The 23,410-nt window shown below is 43.2% G+C and overlaps 1 protein-coding gene across 6 annotated transcripts in view; it reads left to right on the top strand.

The window, feature by feature from the left end:
• LOC140211069 (protein FAM3C-like) overlaps positions 1-23,410 on the top strand; it is a 58,677-nt gene that overhangs the window by 13,245 nt on the left and 22,022 nt on the right. Inside the window, exons 1-5 of one of the 6 annotated variants that reach the window (XM_072280482.1) lie at positions 2,820-3,008; positions 3,871-3,923; positions 8,241-8,331; positions 9,249-9,330; positions 17,605-17,712. In XM_072280482.1, the coding sequence (XP_072136583.1) occupies positions 9,303-9,330; positions 17,605-17,712 (136 nt within the window). In that variant the 5' untranslated portion in view covers positions 2,820-3,008; positions 3,871-3,923; positions 8,241-8,331; positions 9,249-9,302. Of the gene's footprint in view, positions 1-2,819; positions 3,009-3,870; positions 3,924-8,240; positions 8,332-9,248; positions 9,331-17,604; positions 17,713-23,410 lie in introns of those variants that run through there. The other 5 variants (XM_072280481.1, XM_072280483.1, XM_072280486.1 and 2 more) reach the window with 5 other exon arrangements.

Raw genomic sequence — 23,410 nt, 5'->3', positions numbered from 1 at the left:
TTTCACCAATCAACTTCCCAGCTCTTTACGTTACCCTTCTCTCTCCCAATTTCTCCTATCAAATTGTGCGTCTCCTTCCCCTCCCACCTTTTAACTCTACTCCTCAACCTTTTTTACTCCAATCCGGCTGAAGGGTCTCAGCCCAAAACGTCAACTGATTTCTTCCATTGATGCTGCCTGGCCTGCTGAGTTCCTCCAGCATTCTGTGTGTGTTACTAAATCTCCTTTCATGGAATGAGACAGGGCAGGTGACAGAACTTTGTGAAGGGGGACACTTTACACCTAGTGATCATAATGCCATTAGTTTCAAGGCAAATATGGAAAAGATTAGGTCTGGTCCTCGGGTAGAGATTATAAATTGGAGAAAGGCCAATTTTGGTGGTATCAGAAAGGATCTGGCAAGTGTGGATTGGGACAGGCTGTTTTCTGGCAAAGATGTACTTGGTCAGTAGAAGGCCCTCAAAAGTGAAATTTTGAGAGTAAAGAGTTAGCATGGTTCCTGTAAGAATAAAAGGTGAAGATAACAGGTTTAGAGAACCTTGGTTTTCAAGAGATATTGAGGGCCTGGTTAAGAAAAAGAAGGAGGAACATGGCAGGTGTAGGCAGACGAGGATAAATGAGGTACTTGAAGAGGAGGTGTTTGCTACCTTTAGGTAAATTGTAGGTAAATTGAGATGGATAAATTCCCAGGGCCTGACAATGTGTTCCCTCAGAACCTGTGGGAAGCTAGTGCAGAAAATGCAGGGACCCCAGACGAGATAGTTAAAACATCCTTAGCCACAGGTGAGGTGCTGGAGGATTGGAGATAGCTATGTTGTTCCGTAGTTTAAGAAAGCCTCTGAGAATAATCCAGGAAATTATAGGCCGGTGAGCCTGCAGTCAGTAAGGAGAAAGTTGTTGGAAGGCATTCTAAGGGAACAGACATGTAAGTATTTGTATAGACAGGCAAGAGCTGGTGATCTCTTTAAAAAAAAAACTCACTCAGCAGAAGGCAATGGCAAACCACTGTTGCAACTTGCCTCGTACGCGATTTCCCAGTATGTTAGAACGGCGTGAAGGGAATCGTCCGCTAACTGGAAATAATTCCGGATGCGACATAGACAGGGACAGATTAAGTTCAAAGTTCAAATTACATTTATTACCAAAGTTCAAATACAGTATGCAACTTTGAGATCTGTCTCCTCAGAAGGATTGTCTTCATGACTCTGTGTGGTAGGTTGTGTCTAACCAATCTTATAGAGTTTTTCATGGAAGCTACCGGGAAAGTCGATGAAGGCAAGGCAGTGGATGTTATTTATGTGAGCTTTAGCAAGGCACTTGACAGGTCTCGTGTGGGAGGTTCGTCAGGAAGGTTCAGTTGCCTGGCATTCAAGATAAGGCAGTAAATTAGATCAAACATTGACTTCGCAGAAGAAGTCGAGTGTGGTTATAGATCGTTGCCTCTCTGACTGAAGTGGTGTGCTGCAGTGATCAGTGCTGCGTCCATTGTTGTTTGTCATCTATATGAACAATCTGGATGTTAATATGGTAAGGTATGTCGGCAAATTTGTGAATGACACCAAGATTGGGGGTGTACTGGATGCGAGGAAGACTATCAAAGCTTGCAGCAGGATCTGGACCAGCTGTGAAAATGGACTAGAAAATAGCAGATGGAACTTAATGTAGACAACTGTGAGGTGTTACACTTTGGGAGGACCAACCAGGGTAGGTCTTATATGGTGTGCAGTAGGGGACTGAGGAATGCAGTAGAACAGAGGGATCTGGGAATACAGATCCATAATTCCTTGAAAGTGGCGCACGGGTACGTAGGGTTGTAAAGAAAGCTTTTGGCACATTGGCCTTCATAAATCCTGAGCACAGGAGCTGGTATGTTTTGTGGATGTTTTATAAGACATTGCTGAGGCCTAATGTGGAGCATTGTGTGAAATTTTGGTCACCTACCTACAGGAAAGGTGTCAATGAGACTGAAAGAATACAGAGAACATTTCCAAGGATGTTGCCGGGACTTGATGTCCTGAGTTATAGGGAAAGGTTCAATAGGCTAGAACTTCATTCTCTGGAAGACTGAGGTGAGATTTCATAGAGGAATACACAGGGTATGAGGGGTATATACAGGGTAAATGCAAGCAGGCTTTTTCCACTGAGGTTGGATGAGACTACAACTAGAGGTCATGGGGTGAAGGAGAACAATGAAATGTTTAAGGAGAACATGTAGGGGAATTTTTTTCACTCAAAGGATGGTGACAGTGTGGAATGAGTTGCCAGTGCAAGTGATGGATGCAGGGTCAATTTCAACATTTGTATAGGTACATGGATGTGAGAGACATGGACGGCTATGGTCCAGATGCAGGTCGATAGGACTAGGAAAATTAATGATTCATGCACTAACTAGATGGGCCGAAGGATCTGTTTCTGTGCTGTAGTGTTCTATGACTCTATGCTGAAGGCCAGCATGCCAATTACCTTCATTGCCATGTGTAGTTGTGTTACTATTTTCAAGGAACTATGTGCTTGTACGCCCACGTCCCTCTGTTCTACAAAACTACCCAGACCATTGTTATTCCTGTGTATGTCCTACCCTGGTTTGACTTTCAATATAGTGCAGTTCCCTCAGTAACTGGAGTTATAGCAATCAATGTAAATACTATATTAAACAATACTAGCACGTTAAGATTAGTTATTTGTTTGTGTGTTACGCAACAGAAATATTACAACACCAGGTCTTCAAGCAACTTTTTAAAGTTTCAACATACCTTTGAACATGGGTGGGTCCAAATTGTGAAAGATGAAATTTCAGTTGGAATTATTAAGTGATAAGTTGGAGCAGGATAAATGTGCCTAGGAGAGAGATGTACTGTAGAAACGGGTTTTGGTGAACAGGTTCTCACAGACAACATGGGAATGAGACGCCTGAGAAAATGAACAAGGCAAGAGAGACATTCATGGATCAGTGTAGAACACCTTCAGATTAAGCACTCCTGGAAGAGAGGTGGCAGTGAATTCAACAAGTAAGTGAAATATTAATATTTACAGATGTGAAGCTGAAACAAAAGCCAAAAATGCTGATGAGGGGTCTCTGAGCTGAAAAAAATAGTTTTTTTTCCCCACAGGTCCTGAATTTTCTGTTTTTATTTCAGATTCCCAGCATCTATAGTTCTTTGATTTTTACTTGCTAACATACAGTATGTATGTCCTCCTGAAGCCTCAAACATTAATTACTTGGCACGGGCTTCTACAATTTGTTGTTGTTGTGCACTGCAGTGTTTGCTTTGAGCTGGGTTCATTGACTTACAACACTATTTGCAGCAACATAGCAAACTTCTTACAGAAATGTGGGAAATGTTTGTATAATCAATCACTCCTGTCCACAGTGGGAGATTCCACACATAAGTACAAGCATTCTCTTGTGATGACTTTGTAAATACGAAAATCATGTACTCAGCAAGATGACTAGAGAATAAAGTAATGCTACTTAGCTAATCAATCCTCCAAGTACCTGTAAATGTAAAGTCTCAGTTTAGGATCAACACCACATGGTTTGACATCATATTTTCTTCTGAATTGTTGATACTTATTGAGTCTGTTCATATGTTCACATTTATTTAAGTTTGATTATTAACTTCTGTGCATGTGGCCGTTCTGCTCGGTGCCGATCGCACATGGCTGTTTGTACTATTGTCTTGTAAATTGTTGGTTGCAGTTGTGCTGCCTGTTATGGTATTGCCCTGTGTTTCATCATTTCTGGGATATTTTATGTACTGGCAATAATGTGATTGAGATTCTGAATCAGAATTGGCCTGTAGTCAAGGTGTGACAGTGAGACATTTGTGGTCAGTTTTCTTTGAACAATTCCTCAATTAATTTCAACAGGATTCTATGCAGTAACATCATTTGGAAGACAAATTTAATCTCGACCTCTAAAGGTAAGTACAATAATGTTGCTGAATATTTCCAGATTTTTTTAACTATTTACGCTAGAAAATTTTGAGATTTAGACAAAATATTACTGTTGCTTCATTATTTTTGAATGAACGCCTTAGATTTCCTTACCTCCTGACTGAAGAATGTAAAACTAAAGCACAAGTTAGGAAAATCTTCACTCAGAGAGAAATATTTAACAAAATCTACCAGACAAAAAACTGAACGAAAATATTGGTGCAAAATACATCATTAAGCCAATGATAAAACTATTGTTTTAGTTGAACAGATGTCTCTTTGCTTATTCAATTTATTAAAGATGGTATTTTTAGAAGTCCTGCAGATCTGTTAACCTTACATACACTAGAAACATAGAAACATAGAAAATAGGTGCAGGAGTAGGCCATTCGGCCCTTCGAGACTGCACCGCCCTTTATTATGGTCATGGCTGATCATCCAACTCAGAACCCCGCCCCAGCCTTCCCTCCATACTCCCTGACCCCCGTAGCCACAAGGGCCATATCTAACTCCCTCTTAAATATAGCCAATGAACTGGCCTCAACTGTTTCCTGTGGCAGAGAATTCCACAGATTCACCACTCTCCGTGTGAAGAAGTTTTTCCTAATCTCGGTCCTAAAAGGCTTCCCCTTTATCCTCAAACTGTGACCCCTCGTTCTGGGCTTCCCCAACATCGGGAACAATCTTCCTGCATCTAGCCTGTCCAATCCCTTTAGGATTTTATACGTTTCAATCAGATCCCCCCTCAATCTTCTAAATTCCAACGAGTACAAGCCCAGTTCATCCAGTCTTTCTTCATATGAAAGTCCTGCCATCCCAGGAATCAATCTGGTGCACTTTCTTTGTACTCCCTCTATGGCAAGGATGTCTTTCCTCAGATTAGGGGACCAAAACTGCACACAATACTCCAGGATCCCACAACTAAACACATCTTTCCCTCCCCCCCCCCCCCTGCATTCCGCAGGGATTGCTCCCTACACAACTCCCTTGTCCATTCGTCCCCCCCATCCCTCCCCACTGATCTCCCTCCTGGCACTTATCCGTGTAAGCGGAACAAGTGCTACACATGCCCTTACACTTCCTCCCTTACCACCATTCAGGGCCCCAAACAGTCCTTCCAGGTGAGGCAACACTTCACCTGTGAGTCGACTGGGGTGATATACTGCGTCCGGTGCTCCCGATGTGGCCTTTTATATATTGGCGAGACCCGACGCAGACTGGGAGACCGCTTTGCTGAACATCTATGCTCTGTCCGCCAGAGAAAGCAGGATCTCCCAGTGGCCACACATTTTAATTCCACATCCCATTCCCATTCTGACATGTCTATCCACGGTCTCCTCTACTGTAAAGATGAAGCCACACTCAGGTTGGAGGAACAACACCTTATATTCCTTCTGGGTAGCCTCCAACCTGATGGCATGAACATCGACTTCTCTAACTTCCGCTAAGGCCCCACCTCCCCCTCGTACCCCATCTGTTACTTATTTTTATGCACACATTCTTTCTCTCACTCTCCTTTTTCTCCCTCTGTCCCTCTGAATATACCTCTTGCCCATCCTCTGGGTCCCCCCTCCTTGTCTTTCTTCCCGGACCTCCTGTCCCATGATCCTCTCGTATCCCCTTTTGCCTATCACCTGTCCAGCTCTTGGCTCTATCCCTCCCCCTCCTGTCTTCTCCTATCATTTTGGATCTCCCCCTCCCCCTCCAACTTTCAAATCCCTTACTCACTCTTCCTTCAGTTAGTCCTGACGAAGGGTCTCAGCCTGAAACGTCGACTGCACCTCTTCCTACAGATGCTGCTTGGCCTGCTGCGTTCACCAGCAACTTTGATGTGTGTTGCTTGAATTTCCAGCATCTGCAGAATTCCTGTTGTTTGCGTTTAAAATCAGTACTCCAGGTGTGGTCTCACCAAGGCCTTTTACAACTGCAGTAGTACCTCCCTGCTCCTGTACTCGAATCCTCTCGCTATAAATGCCAGCATACCATTCGCCTTTTTCACCGCCTGCTGTACCTGCATGCCCACTTTCAATGACTGGTGTATAATGACACCCAGGTCTCGTTGCACCTCCCCTTTCCCTAATCGGCCACCATTCAGATAATAATCCGTTTTCCTATTTTTGCCACCAAAGTGGATAACTTCACATTTATCCACATTAAATTGCATCTGCCATGAATTTGCCCACTCACCCAACCTATCCAAGTCACTCTGCATCCTCTTAGCATCCTCCTCACAGCTAACACTGCCACCCAGCTTCGTGTCATCCGCAAACTTGGAGATGCTGCATTTAATTCCCTCATCCAAGTCATTAATATATATTGTAAACAACTGGGGCCCCAGCACTGAGCCTTGCGGTACCCCACTAGTCACCGCCTGCCATTCTGAAAAGGTCCCGTTTATTCCCACTCTTCGCTTCCTGTCTGCTAACCAATTCTCCATCCACATCAATACCTTACCCCCAATACCGTGTGCTTTAAGTTTGCACACTAATCTCCTGTGTGGGACCTTGTCAAAAGCCTTTTGAAAATCCAAATATACCACATCCACTGGTTCTCCCCTATCCACTCTACTAGTTACATCCTCAAAAAATTCTATGAGATTCGTCAGACATGATTTTCCTTTCACAAATCCATGCTGACTTTGTCCGATGATTTCACCACTTTCCAAATGTGCTGTTATCACATCTTTGATAACTGACTCCAGCAGTTTCCCCACCACCGACGTTAGGCTAACCGGTCTATAATTCCCCGGTTTCTCTCTCTCTCCTTTTTTAAAAAGTGGGGTTACATTAGCCACCCTCCAATCCTCAGGAACTAGTCCAGAATCTAACGAGTTTTGAAAAATTATCACTAATGCATCCACTATTTCTTGGGCTACTTCCGTAAGCACTCTAGAATGCAGACCATCTGGCCCTGGGGATTTATCTGCCTTCAATCCCTTCAATTTACCTAACACCACTTCCCTACTAACATGTGTTTCGCTCAGTTCCTCCATCTCACTGGACCCTCTGTCCCCTACTATTTCTGGAATATTATTTATGTCCTCCTTAGTGAAGACAGAACCAAAGTAATTATTCAATTGGTCTGCCATGTCCTTGCTCCCCATAATCAATTCACCTGTCTCTGTCTGTAGGGGACCTACATTTGTCTTTACCAATCTTTTCCTTTTTACATATCTATAAAAGCTTTTACAGTCAGTTTTTATGTTCCCTGCCAGTTTTCTCTCATAATCTTTTTTCCCCTTCCTAATTAAGCCCTTTGTCCTCCTCTGCTGAACTCTGAATTTCTCCCAGCCCTCAGGTGAGCCACTTTTTCTGGCTAATTTGTATGCTTCTTCTTTGGAATTGATACTATCCCTAATTTCTCTTGTCAGCCACAGGTGCACTACCTTCCTTGATTTATTCTTTTGCCAAACTGGGATGAACAATTGTTGTAGTTCATCCATGCGATCTTTAAATGCTTGCCATTGCATATCCACTGTCAATCCTTTAAGTGTCATTTGCCAGTCTATCTTAGCTAATTCATGTCTCATACCTTCAAAGTTACCCCTCTTTAAGTTCAGAACCTTTGTTTCTGAATTAACTATGTCACTCTCCATCTCAATGAAGAATTCCACCATATTATGGTCACTCTTACCCAAAGGGCCTCTCACGACAAGATTGCTAATTAACCCTTCCTCATTGCTCAAAACCAAGTCCAGAATAACCTGCTCTCTAGTTGGTTCCTCGACATGTTGGTTCAAAAAACCACCCCGCATACATTCCAAGAAATCCTCTAGATATTTCTTATCATTTTCTTTCTTCTACTTGTCAATGCATTAATGTCATTTTTTTCTGGTATACATCTGCATGTAAGGTGCTTTCAATGGTATAGTTCAGAAACTTCTATGAGGAAGTTTTCTTTTTTTAAAAAAAAAGTATGCTTGGATTATACCCCGGTTAGCTAATGTGCAATATACTAGGAAATATGCAAATTCAGCTATTTTTCTGAATAGCCTATTTTTTTCTACTTTAAAAGAAGTTGAGTCACTCCTATTGAAAATTGTCGGTTTTGAGGTCCTCAAGATCTATATGCAGATCTAAGGCTGTGCTAATTAGAAAATAAATTTTATGAGAAAATAATAATGTTATTGTAAGATTCTTCTGTTAATATTTCAGTGCCTTTTAACCATGTACTACCATCAGCTACTGAAATCAGGCTTAATGTTTGGTGAACTGAAGATATGATAGGTTAATTGAGTGCTCAGTGAATTAAAAATAATTGAGCTTGGTTTAATTACTTCAGTGACTGATGGCTTCCCATTTCAGGGAGTGCTGCAGGAGAGATCATATCGAAGGAAGAACTTCAACTGCTTTAAAAATACAGATAAATCTTATGACCCGGAAATGAGGCCAATAGGTGGGAATTTTATTTTTTATAGCTTTCAATGAGTTGGTCTTAATATTGTGATTTTCACATGGATTTCAGTGGTTCAGGAATTAATTATTTTCTAAGAAAACTACCGCTGACACTCACAAGATTGCAAAAGCTACAGTTAATCAAAAGTGTATTAGGTTTGTCGCAAACAAGAGAAAATCTGCAGATGCTGAAAATCCAAGCAACACACACAAAATGCTGGAGGAAATTTGCAAGTCAGGCCGCTTCTATGGAAAAAAGCGCAGTTGACATTTCGGGCTGAATTGTGTTGAATTAGGTGTGTGTCAGCAGAGGTAAGTCCAAGATATTGCTGATTATTTCCAGATTTTTTAAATTTTACTACTAAACACTTACATCAAAAAATTGTAATAAGTTTCATTCAGCATGAATTAGAAAAGAGAGGGAAAAAATTCTAAGTAGTGGGAATTTCTGGCACATTAGAACACCTGGTTGTTCTCCAAATATTGAGCTCCAAAGCAAACACTGAGCTTGAATTTGAAGTAATGTAGTATTAAATTAAGAGTTTGCATTTATAAAGCACTTTGCAATCTCTTTCAAGTGCTTCACTGTTAAAACATACAAAACGCAAAATAAAAACATGAGCACAGGAGCAGGAGTTTACCAGAATCAGATTTAATATCACTAGAGCATGTCATGAAATTTATTGACTTTGTGGCAGCAGTACAATACAATACATAATAATAGGGAAAAAACAGAGAATTACGGTAAGTATATACAATGGCATGCAAAAGTTTGGGCACCCCTGGTCAAAATTTCTGTTACTGTGAATAGCTAAGTGAGTAAAAGATTACCTGATTTCCAAAAGGCATAAAGTTAAAGATGACACATTTCTTTAATATTTTAAGCAAGATTACTTTTTTTATTTCCATCTTTTACAGTTTCAAAATAACAAAAAAGGAAAAGGGCCCAAAGCAAAACTTCAGGCACCCTGCATGGCAGTACTTAGTAACACCCGTTTTGGCAAGTATCACAGCTTGTAAATGCTTTCTGTAGTCAGCTAAGAGTCTTTCAATTCTTGTTTGGGGGATTTTTGCCCATTCTTCTTTGCAAAAAGCTTATAGTTCTGTGAGATTCTTGGGCCATCTTGCATGCACTGCTCTTTTGAGGTCTATCCACATATCTTCAATGATGTTTAGGTCAGAGGACTGTGAGGGCCATGGTAAAATCTTCAGCTTGCGCCTCTTGAGGTCGTCCATTGTGGATTATCCTGTTGTAGGAGCCATCCTCTTTTCATGATGGTGTGATGTTTGCTTCCAGAATTTGCTGGTATTTAATTGAATTCATTCTTCCCTCTACCAGTGAAATGTTCCCTGTGCCACTGGCTGCAACACAAGCCCAAAGCATGATTGGTCCACCCCCGTGCTTAACAGTTGGAGAGGTGTTCTTTTCATGAAATTCTGCATCCTTTTTTCTCCAAACATACCTTTGATCATTGTGGCCAAAAAGTTCTATTTTAACTTCATCAGTCCACAGGACTTGTTTCCAAAATGCATCAGGCTTGTTTAGATGTTCCTTTGCAAACTTTTGACGCTGAATTTTGTGGTGAGGATGCAGGAAAGGTTTTCTTCTGATGACTCATCCATGAAGGTCATATTTGTGCAGGTGTCACTGCACAGTGGAACAGTGAACCACCACTCCAGAGTCTGCTAAATCTTCCTGAAGGTCTTTTGGAGTCAAATGGGGGTTTTGATTTGTCTTTCTAGCAATCCTACGAGCAGCTCTCTCGGAAAGTTTTCTTGGTCTTCCAGACCACAACTTGACCTCCACCGTTCCTGTTAACTGGCATTTCTTAATTACATTACAAACTCAGGAAACGGCTACCTGAAAACGCTTTGCTATCTTCTTATAGCCTTCTCCTGCTTTGTGGGCATCATTTATTTTAATTTTCAGAGTGCTAGGCGGCTGCTTAGAGGAGCCCATGGCTGCTGATTGTTGGGACAAGGTTTGAGGAGTCAGGGTATTTATAAAGCTTTGAAATTTGCATTACCTGGCCTTTCCTAACGATAACTGTGAACAAGCCTTTGCCCTAACAAGCTAATTAAGATCTGAGACCTTTGCAAAAGTTATCTGAGAGCTCAAATCTTGGGGCGCCCAAACTTTTGCATAGTGCTCCTTTCCTTTTTTTCACTCTAAAATTGTACAAAACAAAAATAATACACTAATCTTGCTTAAAATGTTGAAAAGAATGTTTCATCTTTAACGTTATGACTTTTGGAGATCAGTTCATCTTCTACTCACTTAACTATTCACAGTAACAAAAATTTTGACCAGGGGTGCCCAAACTTTTGCATGCCACTGTATATAGTTAACTTAAATAAGAAGTGCAAAAATATAGTGAGGTAGTGTTCATGGGTTCAATGTCGATTAAGAAATTGGATGGTAGAGGGGAAGAAGCTGTTCTTGAATTGTTGAGTGTGTGTCTTTAGGGTTCTGTACCTTCTTCTTGATGGCAGCAATGAGAAGAAGGTGCATCCTGGGTCATGGAGGTCCATAATGATGGCCACCATCTTTCTGAGGCACCAGTCCTTGAAGATGACCTGGATACTATGGAGGCTAATGCCCACGGTTGAGCTGGCTAATTTTACAACTCTCTGCACCTCTCTGCAGTGGATCCCTCCAGTCATCTGTACCATCCCAGAAGATCATGACAGATTAAAATGTGGCCTCAGCACCACTTTCCTAGTTCCATCATGTATTTCTTAATTTACTCACTGTTCAAGTGCATGTTAACTTCACAGGACAGTGAATTTCAAATGTTTACATCCCTTTGAGAGAATAGGTTTCCCCATCTCAAATACACAATCCATTATTCCAAAACTAATCCATTAGTGGAAACATTTTCTCAGCATCCATCCTGTCAATCACCTGTGGAAAACGTGATTAACGAAGTATTTAGTTGTTTTCTTTGTTTCATTGACCACCAGCCCAGAAGTTGCTGAGGTTCATCATCTTAAACCGGATTGTGGGACTGAAGTATGTCACCATGTTTGAAAAAAGTTAGTTTTACGATGACGGAGGAGGAAGATGAAAAGGAATAATATGATTAAATGATGAAAGGGAATGAAAAGGGCAAGAACGATCTGCTGGAGGGACTCAGCAAGCTGAGCAGCATCAGTGAGAGGGAAGAACATCTCAGGCCCAAACTCTGCAGCAGGAGCTGGGAGACAGGGGATGGCCAACATTATAAAATGGAAAGGGGATGGCTGAGGTGATTGTGGACGAAAGAGGAGTGTTGGAAGATGACAGGCAGGTTGCTCCTGATAGGGGAGTGGAGGGGATGGATGATGGTTAAAGGCAAAGTGGGGAAGAAATGAGAGGTAGATGGAGCAAGGTGAGAGTAGGAGAGAAAAATCTGCTGGAGATAGGCAGGGACGCAAAGGTCTACCAGTGGTGGAATCTGATAACTAAAGGAGGTGATAATGAGAAAACTTAGGGTAGAGCTGAATGGCAGATGGAGCCAGAACTAGCAAGTTGAGCAATATCTGTGAGAGGGAAGGACACCTGCAGAAGGAGATTGGAGACGGGAGAGCTGATGAATGGTCTAGGCCCGAAATGCTGCCTCCAGCACCTTGTGTGTGCTGCTTTGGATTTCCAACATCTGCAGATCTTCTTGTGCTTGTAGAACCGGAACCAGATTGGGGGAGGGGGGCTGAGAGCAGTGTGTGAGCAAACTATGTGTAGTAAGTGGACAGAACCAAGAGGGCGAAGGGGATGAAGATGAGGGGCGTTGGAGGGAAGGGAGGGTATTTGTGGGAAAGAATGAAAACTCTCAAGGACCAGAGAAAGATTGGGAAGTGGGTGGAGATGGGGGGTAAATGAAGGGGTAAACTCCACTGACACGGAAGGTTATCTCAAACTGGAAGTCCTATTTGTCATGCAGTTGATTTATAGACTACCTAGGAGGGATATGACATATTGTCCCTCTAGGTTGTGCTGGGTCTCACCCTGGCGGGGGAGAAAGCCAAGGACAGACTCGTCAATGTGAACAGGAAAGAGAATTGAAATGGCTGGCAACTGGGAGCTCAGGATAGTCACTATAGACAGTGGGTAGATGCTCAGTAAAACAGTCACTCAATCGATGCTTGGTTGCGCCAATGTAGAGGAGGCCACATCGAGAGCAGTAAATGCCGTAGACCAGGTTAGGGAAGGTGCACGTGATCCTTTGTTTCACCTAGAAGGGCTGCCACATCTGATCCCAGGATGTGGATTTCCTTTCCAGGACATCAGAGATGTCCTCATTCTTCAAAGAACTGGATTTCCCTTCCTCCACCATTGATGCTACCCTCATCCATATCTCCTCCATTTCCTGAACATCTGCCCTCACACTATCTTCACAGTGATAGTTCCTCTTCTCCTCACCTACCACCCCATGAGCTTTTGCATCCAACACATCGCTCTTTACAACTTCTGCCATCTCCAAAGAGATCTTGCCACCAAACATTTCTTTACTTCCACCCCTCTCAGTGATCACTCTCTCTGTAATTCCCTTGTCTATTCATCCTTCCCCACTAATCTCCCTTCCGGCACTTATCCCTGCCAGCAGCCAAAGTGCTACACCTGCCCAGTTACCTCCTCCCTCACCTCCATTCAGGGCCCCAAACAGTCCTTCCAAGTGAGGCAACACTTCACCTGCGAATCCTCTGGGGCTGTCTATTGTGTCTGGAGCTCCCAATGCGGCCTTCTCTACATAGGTGAGACCCATCGTAAACTGGGGACCACTTCGATGAACACCTCCGCTCCATTAACCAGAAGTAGAGCCTTCTGGTGACCAAACTTTTCAATTCCGATTCCCATTTCCATTCCAACATGTGCCAAGATGAGGCCACTCTCAGGGTCAAGGAGAAACGCTTTATATTCTGTCTGGGTAGCCTCTAACCTGGTGGCACGAATATCGATTTCTCCTTCCAGTAAAAAAAAATGATTTCCTCCCTCTCCCCACTTCTTCGATTTCTCATTCTGGCTTCTTTCCCTTTCTCACCTGCCTATCACCTCCCCCCGCATCATCTTCTCCGTCCCTTTCTCCTATGGCCCACTCTCCTCTCCTATCAGATGCCTTCCCCTCCAGCCCTTTATCTTTTCTACCCACCTGGCTTGACCTAGCACCTTCTAGCTACATTCCTTCCTCTCCCACCTTTTTATTCTGGCATCTTTCCCCCTTCTTTTGTAGTCCTGAAGAAGGGCCTCGGCCTGAAACATCAAAATTTTAATTATATATTTAGAAGCTACCTGACCTGCTGAGTTCCTCCAGCATTTTGCATGTGTTACGAAATGAAACCACAGATGCTTGTGGGTGAGCTATATATTTGAATGACAGGACTATTATATAAAGAAAATACTGCTGATGAAGAAAGTCTAGAATGAAAACAGTATGTGCTGGAAATGCTCATTTCCCTAAATTATTGAACTCCTGGAGCATACAAGAGTATGGCAAAGGAACAGGCCCTTCGGCCCATAACATCTGCGCTGACCATGCCAGTTTAAATAATCCCATCCACCTGCACAGGTTCTTAACAAACAATTCTTGCCTGTTAAGGAAGTCAGCTGGACATATTAAGGATCTGCCAGTCTGTATGACAGAGAGGCCACAGGGAACACTGAACCTTCTTCCCTGGAATCACCCAAGCTGACTTTAGGTCCACTTGGGGTTCCAAGACGGAGTGGGTCAGGTGGGTCGCAGGGCACCAGTCCCTGGACAACGGAGGCAATGTCGCCACCTTCATGTGTGGCTGCATCAGGCTGTGTGTGGAACCTAAATACCTGGGCACCAAATACCACAACGTGCCAAGAATCCAACTGCCCACGGTGTTGTGAAGGATGCGTCTGGCGCCATCGTCTTGCAACGATCCAGTCAGCTGGACAATGCCACACTGCCTGCCCTTTGTGGAAAAGTTCTTCTGGACCAACACTTTTGACTACAAGTCTATCAGAAGACAGAACGTCCTGCAGACATTGCAGGACAAGACTCCATGGACACAAGCGGGTGATTCCCTGAGCAGACTGTCCAGACCATCAGACAAAATGCCTCATCGCCAGGCCTCACTGACAGGCACCAAGACCTTTCCTGGCTAGTGGTGAGAGGGGCCCTCACTGTCAGATCCAACCTGCGTGCCCAAAGCATCACTGCCACTGAGTACTGCCAGTGCGACGATTGTAGTGGGGTACCTCATCTCTTTGTGGGTTTGCAACGAGCGAGTGGAGATGGATGCAAGGGCCTGTGTCGCAGTTCATCCTGAGCAGCTGTGCGACAGATAGATGACTCTCAGCTTTACGGGCTGTTCCCAGTGACGCACTCGGAGACAAGCATCAAGCGCTGCTGGCGGATCATCACCTCGGTGACAGGCGCCCTTTGGGCTGTCAGCACATCGAGATGTCCGTGGGAGAATGCTACCGACTGACACTTCCAAGGCCGCAGGAGTTTGTGCTCAAGTTCGATTGCTGAGGGGCGCGCTGAAGCTGGGTGCAGCCACCACAAGGGCTTGGTGGGGAAGGACCACAGTGTAGGGTTCTTATGCTCCTGGAATGGTTGGGGAGGAAGCCCCTCATTCATTGTAATAGGATACCATCTCATGGACCACATGAGTGGCAGCACTACTATTGATTGATGTGTAGGAATGTAATAGAACAGCTCTGAAAGCAGTGACTTTGAATGTAAAGAAGGAAAACATAGAAATATAGAAAACCTACAGCACAATACAGGCCCTTCGGCCCACAAAGCTGTGCCGAACATGTCCCTACCTTAGAACTACCTAGAATTTACCCATAGCCCTCTATTTTTCTAAGCTCCATGTAGCCATCCAGGAGTCTTTTAAAAGACCCGATCGTATCCACCTCCACCACCGCCGCCGCCGGCAACCCATTCCACGCACTCACCACTCTCTGCGTAAAAAAACTTACCCCGACACCTCCTCTGCACCTACTTCCAAGCACTTTAAAACTATGCGCTCTCATGCTAGCCATTTCAGCCCTGGGAAAAAGCATCTGACTATCCACACAATCAACGCCTCTCATTATACACCTCTATCAGGTCACCCCTCATCCTCTGTCGCTCCAAGGAGAAAAGTTCAAGTTCACTCAACCTATTCTCATAAGTCATGCTTCCCAATCCAGGCAACTTCCTTGTAAATCTCCTCTGCACCTTTTCTATGGTTTTCACGTCCTTCCTATAGTGAGGCGACCAGAATTGAGCACAGTACTCCAAGTGGGGTCTGACCAGGGTCCTATAGAGCTGCAACATTACCTCTCAGATCTTAAACTCAGTCCCACGATTGATGAAGGCCAATGCACCATATGCTTTCTTAACCACAGAGTCGACCTGCATCGCAGCTTTGAGTGTCATATGGACTCGGACCCCAAGATCCCTCTGATCCTCCGCACTGCCAAGAGTCTTACCATTAATGCTATATTCTGCCATCATATTTGACGTACCAGAATGAACCACCTCACATTTATCTAGGTTGAACTCCATCTGCCACTTCTCAGCCCAGTTTTGCAACCTATCAATGTCCCACTGTAACCTCTGACAGCCCTCCACACTATCCACAACAGCCCCAACCTTTGTGTCATCAGCAAATTTATTAACCCATCCCTTCACTTCCTCATCCAGGTCATTTATAAAAATCACAAAGAGTAGGGGTCCCAGAACAGATCCCCGAGGCACACCACTGATCACCGGCCTCCATGCAGAATATGACCCACTGACAATCACTCTTTTCCTTCTGTGGGCAAGCCAGTTCTGGATCCACAAAGCAATGTCCCCTTGGATCCCATGCCTCCTTACTTTCTCAGTAAGTCTTGCATGGAGTAGCTTATCAAATGCCTTGCTAAAATCCATATACACTATATCTACAGCTCTACCTTCATCAATGTGTTTAGTCACATCCTCAAAAAAATTCAATCAGGCTCGTAAGGCACGACGTGCCTTTGACAAAGCCATGATGACTATTCCTAATCATATTATGCCTCTCCAAATGTTCATAATTTCTGCCTCTCAGGATCTTATCCATCAACTTACCAACCACTGAAGTAAGACTCACTGGCCTATAATTTCCTGGGCTATCCCTGCTCCCTTTCTTCAATAAGGGAAAAACATCCACAACCCTCCAATCCTCTAGAACCTCTTCTGCCCTCATTGATGATGCAAAGATCATTGCCAGAGGCTCAGCAATCTCCTCCTTCACTTCCCACAGTAGCCTGGGTACATCCCGTCCGGTCCCAGTGACTTATTCAACTTGATGCTTTCCAAAAGCTCCAGCACATCCTCTTTCTTATTATCTACATTCTCAAGCTTTTCAGTTCTCTGCAGGTCATCCCTACAATCGCCAAAATCCTTTTCCATAGTGAATACTGAAGCAAAGTATTCATTAAGTACCTCTGCTATCTCCTCCGGTTCCATACACACTTTTCCGCTGTCACACTTGATTGGTCCTATTCTCTCACGTCTTATTCTCTTGCTCTTCACATACTTGTAGAACGCCTTGGGGTTTTCCTTAATCCTGTCCGCCAAGGCCTTCTCATGGCCCCTTCTGGCTCTCCTAATTTCATTCTTAAACTCCTTCCTGCTTGCCTTATAATCTTCTAGATTCCTATCATTACCTGGTTTAGTGAACCTCTCGTAAGCTCTTCTTTTCTTCTTGACTAGATTTACAACAGCCTTTGTACACCACAGTTCCTGTACCCTACCATCCTTTCCATGTCTCATACCTACTCAGAACCCCACACAAATATCCCCTGAACATTTCCCACATTTCTTCCGTACGTTTCCCTGAGAACATCGCATGGACAGTTTATTCCTGTCATTTTTTATCACAAATAAAGTTTATTTTGATATAAAAATAATCTGTCCTCATCAGGGCTCAGTGGGGAAGGACCACAGTGTAGGGTTCTTCTGCTGGAGAAGAAGGAGCCAGTTTGAGGGAATAAGCCCCTCCGTCATTGTAATCATTAGTATCACAATGCCCTGCCTCATGCGTGACCGCAGATCTATTGATGTGTATGAATGTTGTAGAGCAGTTCAGCAAGCATGGCCCATGAATGTAAAGAATGAAAGGCACTGAGGGGTGTAATATTTTTTATTATGAATGATGTTTATTAATATAGAGCAAGGAGTGATACAACATGAACTGCCGCACCTATTAATCAATACATGTTGAAAGCTAACTTCTGTTGGGATCTGGGTACTTATAAACAACTTTGTAAGGTTTTGAAGAATAAGTTTTTTTCAATATTTTCTTCCAGTTTTACTACGTGGTGTAGTGGTGCTGCTCGTGAGCTTCGTAGCATTTTACATTGCGTCTAAACTCATGACCCGTGAAGTGGAAGTCAATCATAAGAAATATATCCAAGGTATTTTAAATTTCCCATTAAATAATATTAGAAATAAAGCTCAGTTTGTAAACATAAGCAGGCTGCAGCATCAATGTTAGCTGTATTCTCTCAGACTCTTGGCAGGAGCTGAATATTGAGGCATAAATGGCAGCAATGACTTGTGAAGAAAATCTATTGCTGAATCTAAAACGTGCTTCAAAGCAACACTTGGGCTCTGGGCTCTGTCAGTTGCTGAAAGTGAAAGATGTGTTTATATTTCAGCTCACAACTTTATCAGGTTGCCTTTTAATTAATAGTAATAATAATAATAATAATAAAGGCTTTATTGATCCCGAGTGGGAAGTTCTTTCATTACAGCAGTGACATTTAAAAACACACAGCAATGTGCAGGCTAGTAATAAAGTACAGAATAATAATATACACAATAATAATTTACTAATGTGCAATAACAATGTATGAAATAATAAAACAGAGACTATTGTACCGCGAGCAACACACATAAAAATTGCTGGTGTACGCAGCAGGCCAGGCAGCATCTATAGGAAGAGGTACAGTCGACGTTTTGGGCCGAGACCCTTCGTCAGGACTAACTGAAAGAAGAGATTGTAAGAGATTTGACAGTGGAGGGGGAGGGGGAGATCTGAAATGATAGGAAAAGACAGGAGGGGGAGGGGTGGATCTAAGAGCTGGAAAGTTGATTGGCAAAAGGGATATGAGAGGATCATGGGACGGGAGGCCTAGGGAGAAAGAAAGGGGGAGGGGGAAGCCCTGAGGATGGGCAAGGAGTATAGTGAGAGGGACAGAGGAAGAAAAAGGAGAGAGAGAGAGAGAGAGAGAGAGAGAGAGAGAGAGAGAAATAAATAAACAATAAATAACGGATAGGGTATGAAGGAGAGGTGCGGTATTAACGGAAGTTAAAGAAGTCAATGTTCATGCCATCAGGTTGGAGGCTACCCAGACGGAATATAAGGTGTTGTTTCTTCAACCTGAGTGTGGCTTCATCTTTACAGTAGAGGAGCCCGTGGAGAGACATGTCAGAATGGGAATAGGATGTGGAATTAAATTGTGTGACCACTGGGAATGCCTGCTTTCTCTGGCGAACAGAGCGTAGGTATTCAGCGAAACGGTGTCCCAGCCTGCGTCGTGTCTCGCCACATCGGGAGCACCGGACGCAGTATATCACCCCAGCCGACTCACAGGTGAAGTGTCGCCTCACCTGGAAGGACTGTCTGGGGCCCTGAATGGTGGTAAGGGAGGAAGTGTAAAGGCATGTGTAGCACTTGTTCCGCTTACACGGATAAGTGCCAGGATATACTGCGTCCAGTGCTCCTGATGCAGCCTGCTATATATTGGTGAGACCCGACACAGGCCGGGAGACCATTTCACTGAACACCTACACTCTGTCCGCCAGAGAAAGCAGGATCTCCCAGTGGCCACACATTTTAATTCCACGTACCATTCCCATTCTGACATGTCTATCCGCGGCCTCCTCTACTGTCAAGATGAAGCCACACTCAGGATGGAGGAACAACACCTTATATTCCGTCTGGGTAGCCTCCAACCTGATGGCATGAACATTGACTTCTCTAATTTCTGTTAATGCCCCTCCTCTCCTTCGTACCCCATCTCTCTCTCTCTCTCTCTCTCTCTCTCTCTCTCTCTCTCTCTCTCTCTCTCCCCTTTTTCTCCCTCTGTCCCTCTCACTATACTCCTTGCCCATCCTCTGGGCTTCCCCCTGCCCCCTTTCTTTCTCCCTAGGCCTCCCATCCCATGATCCTCTCATATCTCTTTTGCCAATCACCTGTCCAGCTCTTGGCTCCACCCCTTCCCCTCCTGTCTTCTCCTATCATTTCGGATCTCCCCCTCCCCCTCCCACCTTCAAATCTCTTACTAGCTCTTCTTTCAGTTAGTCCTGACGAAGGGTCTCGGCCCGAAACGTCGGCTGTACCTCTTTCTATAGATGCTGCCTGGCCTGCTGCGTTCACCAGCAATTTTTATGTGTGTTGCTTGAAATTCCAGCATCTGCAGATTTTCTCATGTTTGCGCTATTGTACTACGATGTGTGTTCTCCAGTTACACAGAGATGAACTGTTGTACTTTGGTAGGAAAGATTTTCTGTAACGATCCTTGTGACAGCAGAGCTGAATGAGCCTGTTCGAAAGGGGTCTCTGCTGCTTATTCAGTAGGTCACAGAGGATGTGCCTGATGGTCCACAATGGATAACTGTTTGTTTAGTGATCTCCTCTCCACCACTGACTCAAAAGAGTCTAGGTTGTAGCCAAGGACTAATCCAGCCTTATTTAGTCTTTTTGTATCACCAGCAAAATTTGACTTCAATGATGTCAAATTAAGGAAGCCGGCATGAAAACTGAATTCAAGCATAGTCAACCATTCAAACAAGAGGGCAACCTTTGAGGACTGGCATCTCCCTTAATGCTTCCTTCACCCCTTTCAAATCAACAGCTGTCATCCGAAGTAGGGGGAAATACTCTCTGGAGTTGTTTCACACTAATCATGTAGAAAGAAATAAAATTGAAAATTGGATGAAGCAACAATCACAATTCAAAGAACTTCAGCCTGATAATTTGAGAATTTTGGAAAAACTTCAAAAAAGAGTTAAACAAGGCGTTCAGATGATTGAAGCTGAGTGAGATGCCCAATTGTCATTGGCATAAAGCTAAAGAACCAGATATGGTCCATTCAATTCACATTACAATCTGAACCATTACTACCTGTCCTCCACCTTGTTGCAGTGTGCAGACATGGAGGTCTGGGGTATACTCGCATGTAAACGCTCTCACATATAACAACAACTCTACTGGTAACCATCGGCATAATCCAGCATATGTGTTGAGTTTGAGAGAAATTAAAGGGTAAATGTGTACAGTACTAATCACCGTTAACATGTGCAATTAACATGATATTGAATGAACCCTTTAGTCACTTCAAACACTTATTATGCATGCAGATGGGAACAATAGTAGACTGGAGCTTTTTTAGAAATATTTTTTATACACGACGTTTTAAGAAGTATACCACACCATTTTCTAGTATTAAAACAGCATTGTAAGTCATCCTAAATCTGTTTGAAGTATGTGAGCTACAAAAAGCAAGAAGTCTGGGCATCACAGAACAGTATTTTTGAGTTTCTTTACAACTTGCTGGACTAAAATTAATGCAAAGGGTTTCAGTGAGATCACATATGGAAGATCGTGTACAGTGTTGACTTCCTTATTTAAGCAAAGACGTAATTGGATTAGAAGCAGTACAGAGAAGATTTAAGAACATAAGATAAGAAATAGGAGCAGGAGTAGGCCATCTGGCCCGTCGAGCCCGCTCCGTCATTCAATAAGATCATGGTTGATCTGGCCATGGACTCATCTCCACCTACTGCTTTTTCCCCATAACCCTTACTTTCCCTACTATCCAAAAATCTATCCAACTTTGTCTTAAATATATTTAAATCCTAAATCTACTGCCCCAAATCTTGAGGCTATGTCCCCTAGTTCTAGTCTCACCTACCAGTGGAAACAACTTTCCTGCCTCTATCTTATCTATCCCTTTCATAATTTTACATGTTTCTATAAGATCTCCTCTCATTCTTCTGAATTCCAGCGAGTACAGTCCCAGGCGACTCAATCTCTCAACCTCCTCTGCAACGCCTCCAAAGCCAGTATATCCTTTCTCAAGTAAGGAGACCAGAACTGCACACAGTACTCCAGGTCCAGCCTCACCAGTACCCTGTACAGTTGCAGCATAACCTCCCTGCTCTTAAATTCAATCCCTCTAGCAATGAAAGCCAACATTTCATTTGCCTTCCTGATAGCCCGCTGCACCTGCAAACCAACCTATTGTGATTCATGCACAAGTACTCCGAAGTTCCTCTTCACACCGACATGCTGCAATTTTTTACCATTTAAATAATCATCTGCTCTTTCATTTTCCCTTCCAAAGTGGATGACCTCGCATTTACCAACTTTATACTCCACCTGCCAGACCCTTGCCCACTCACTTAACCGTTCTGTACCTCTCTGCAGACTCCCTGTATCTTCTGCACAATTTGCTTTTCCACTCAACTTAGTATTGTCAGCAAACATAGATACACTACGCTCAGTCCCCTCTTCCAGATCGTTATGTATATCGTCAATACATCACCGCCAACTCTATGCATCCTTATCTAATGGATAAATCTTTTATGCGGCACCTCGGCAAACATCTTCTGGAAATCCAAATAAATAACATCCATAATCCAAGTGAATAACTAGACTAATACATGAGAAGGACAGGTTGGTTCCACGAGGAGGCATAATTCAGTCTTGGCTTGCTGCAAGAGCATATTCCCTCTTGGAGGACAATCCAGTACTAAAGGTCATTGTTTATAAACAAGAAGTCAGCCATTGAAGTCTCAGGTAAGATGCATCATTTTCTCTAGGGCTATGGAATCAACTTTCATCAAAATGACTATGGATGCAGGATCTTTGAATACTTTTAAGGCAGAATCAGATAGATATCTGATGGATAAGAGGTTATCAAGGATATAATGGTTATCAAAAGGCTGATGTCACAGTCAGATCAGCGATGACCTCATTGAATGGGAGCAGGCTCAAGGGGGTGAGCACAGTAAAGCTGCTACAGATTCAGCAGTAAGAATATGTCAAATGAAGCAGAGTCTAGCAGCAGCAGCCATGATGGTCATGAAACCAGGAAGCCAAGAGTGACCACCTCTCTGCTTCCTGTTGGCAAAATTTTCAAGCATCATGAATGGCTAAAATTTGAGGTGATTACAAGGGGCTCAAAGATCTCAGTGAGGACAAAGAATGCAGTTTAAATGTTGGCTTTTTAAGTAGAAAAGCTTCTGTGGAAAAGAAGTTAGGAAAATCTGATCATTCTGTCAGTAAATAAGATCAGTTATTTTCTTGACCAGTGAAATCGAAATTGAAAATTTCACTGCAAGTGAATTTTACGTGTCACACTTCAGTTGGGGGAGTTCAACACATGGAAACAGTGCAGGAAGAATGAAAATGTATCAAAACAGTGAGGGGAAAATTTCATGACAGGTGACAAACATCAGAAGTGTTCACAAAAATGCTTTCCTGTATGTTAACAAAATTTTCAGAAGAAAAGCACCTACATTTTTGTGGTTGCGGGAACAATTTTTCAAAACTAAAATCCCTGAGCCATATGTTCTTCAGGGTGTCATCTCACTATGTCTAACTCTCTCACCATTCCCAGCTTCCCACTGCTAGACCTCCAAGCTTTCATTACCACACCTTCTTCGTGTGGTGAAATGTTTCCTGAAAAATTGCCTCGGGATTCAAGATACACAATTTTAGAAGCAGGCCTTAAGTGCATTCTAGAGCCAAATATCAGACATCCCACCCTGTAAGAACTCATTTCAGGGAGGTAGCACCCCCACCCCCCGCATCCCCATATACTCCCTACCCCCGGTTGACCTCCAAGGGTGTATGTAATACTTTGCTTAGTGATCTTACCTAATCTGTAAACCAAGTTGGGTATATGCAGAAAATGTGACATTAAAATATGTACTTATATTATATTATCATGTTTATTCTATTACATCTTTAAGCAATTGTACAGGAAGTTTGGCCTCATTATGTAGGACATCAATAGCGTAGCTCCTTAGCAGCTAGCCAGCTAGTTTAAATAACATTAGCTATGCTAATGAACGAATAATACCTGTTAAACTCACCTCAAC

The sequence above is a fragment of the Mobula birostris genome, chromosome 16 (genome assembly GCF_030028105.1).
Source record: "Mobula birostris isolate sMobBir1 chromosome 16, sMobBir1.hap1, whole genome shotgun sequence".
In the NCBI taxonomy this organism is placed as follows: domain Eukaryota; kingdom Metazoa; phylum Chordata; class Chondrichthyes; order Myliobatiformes; family Myliobatidae; genus Mobula; species Mobula birostris.
The sequence above is the reverse complement of the archived record's forward strand: the minus strand, read 5'-3'. Positions and strand labels throughout refer to the sequence as shown.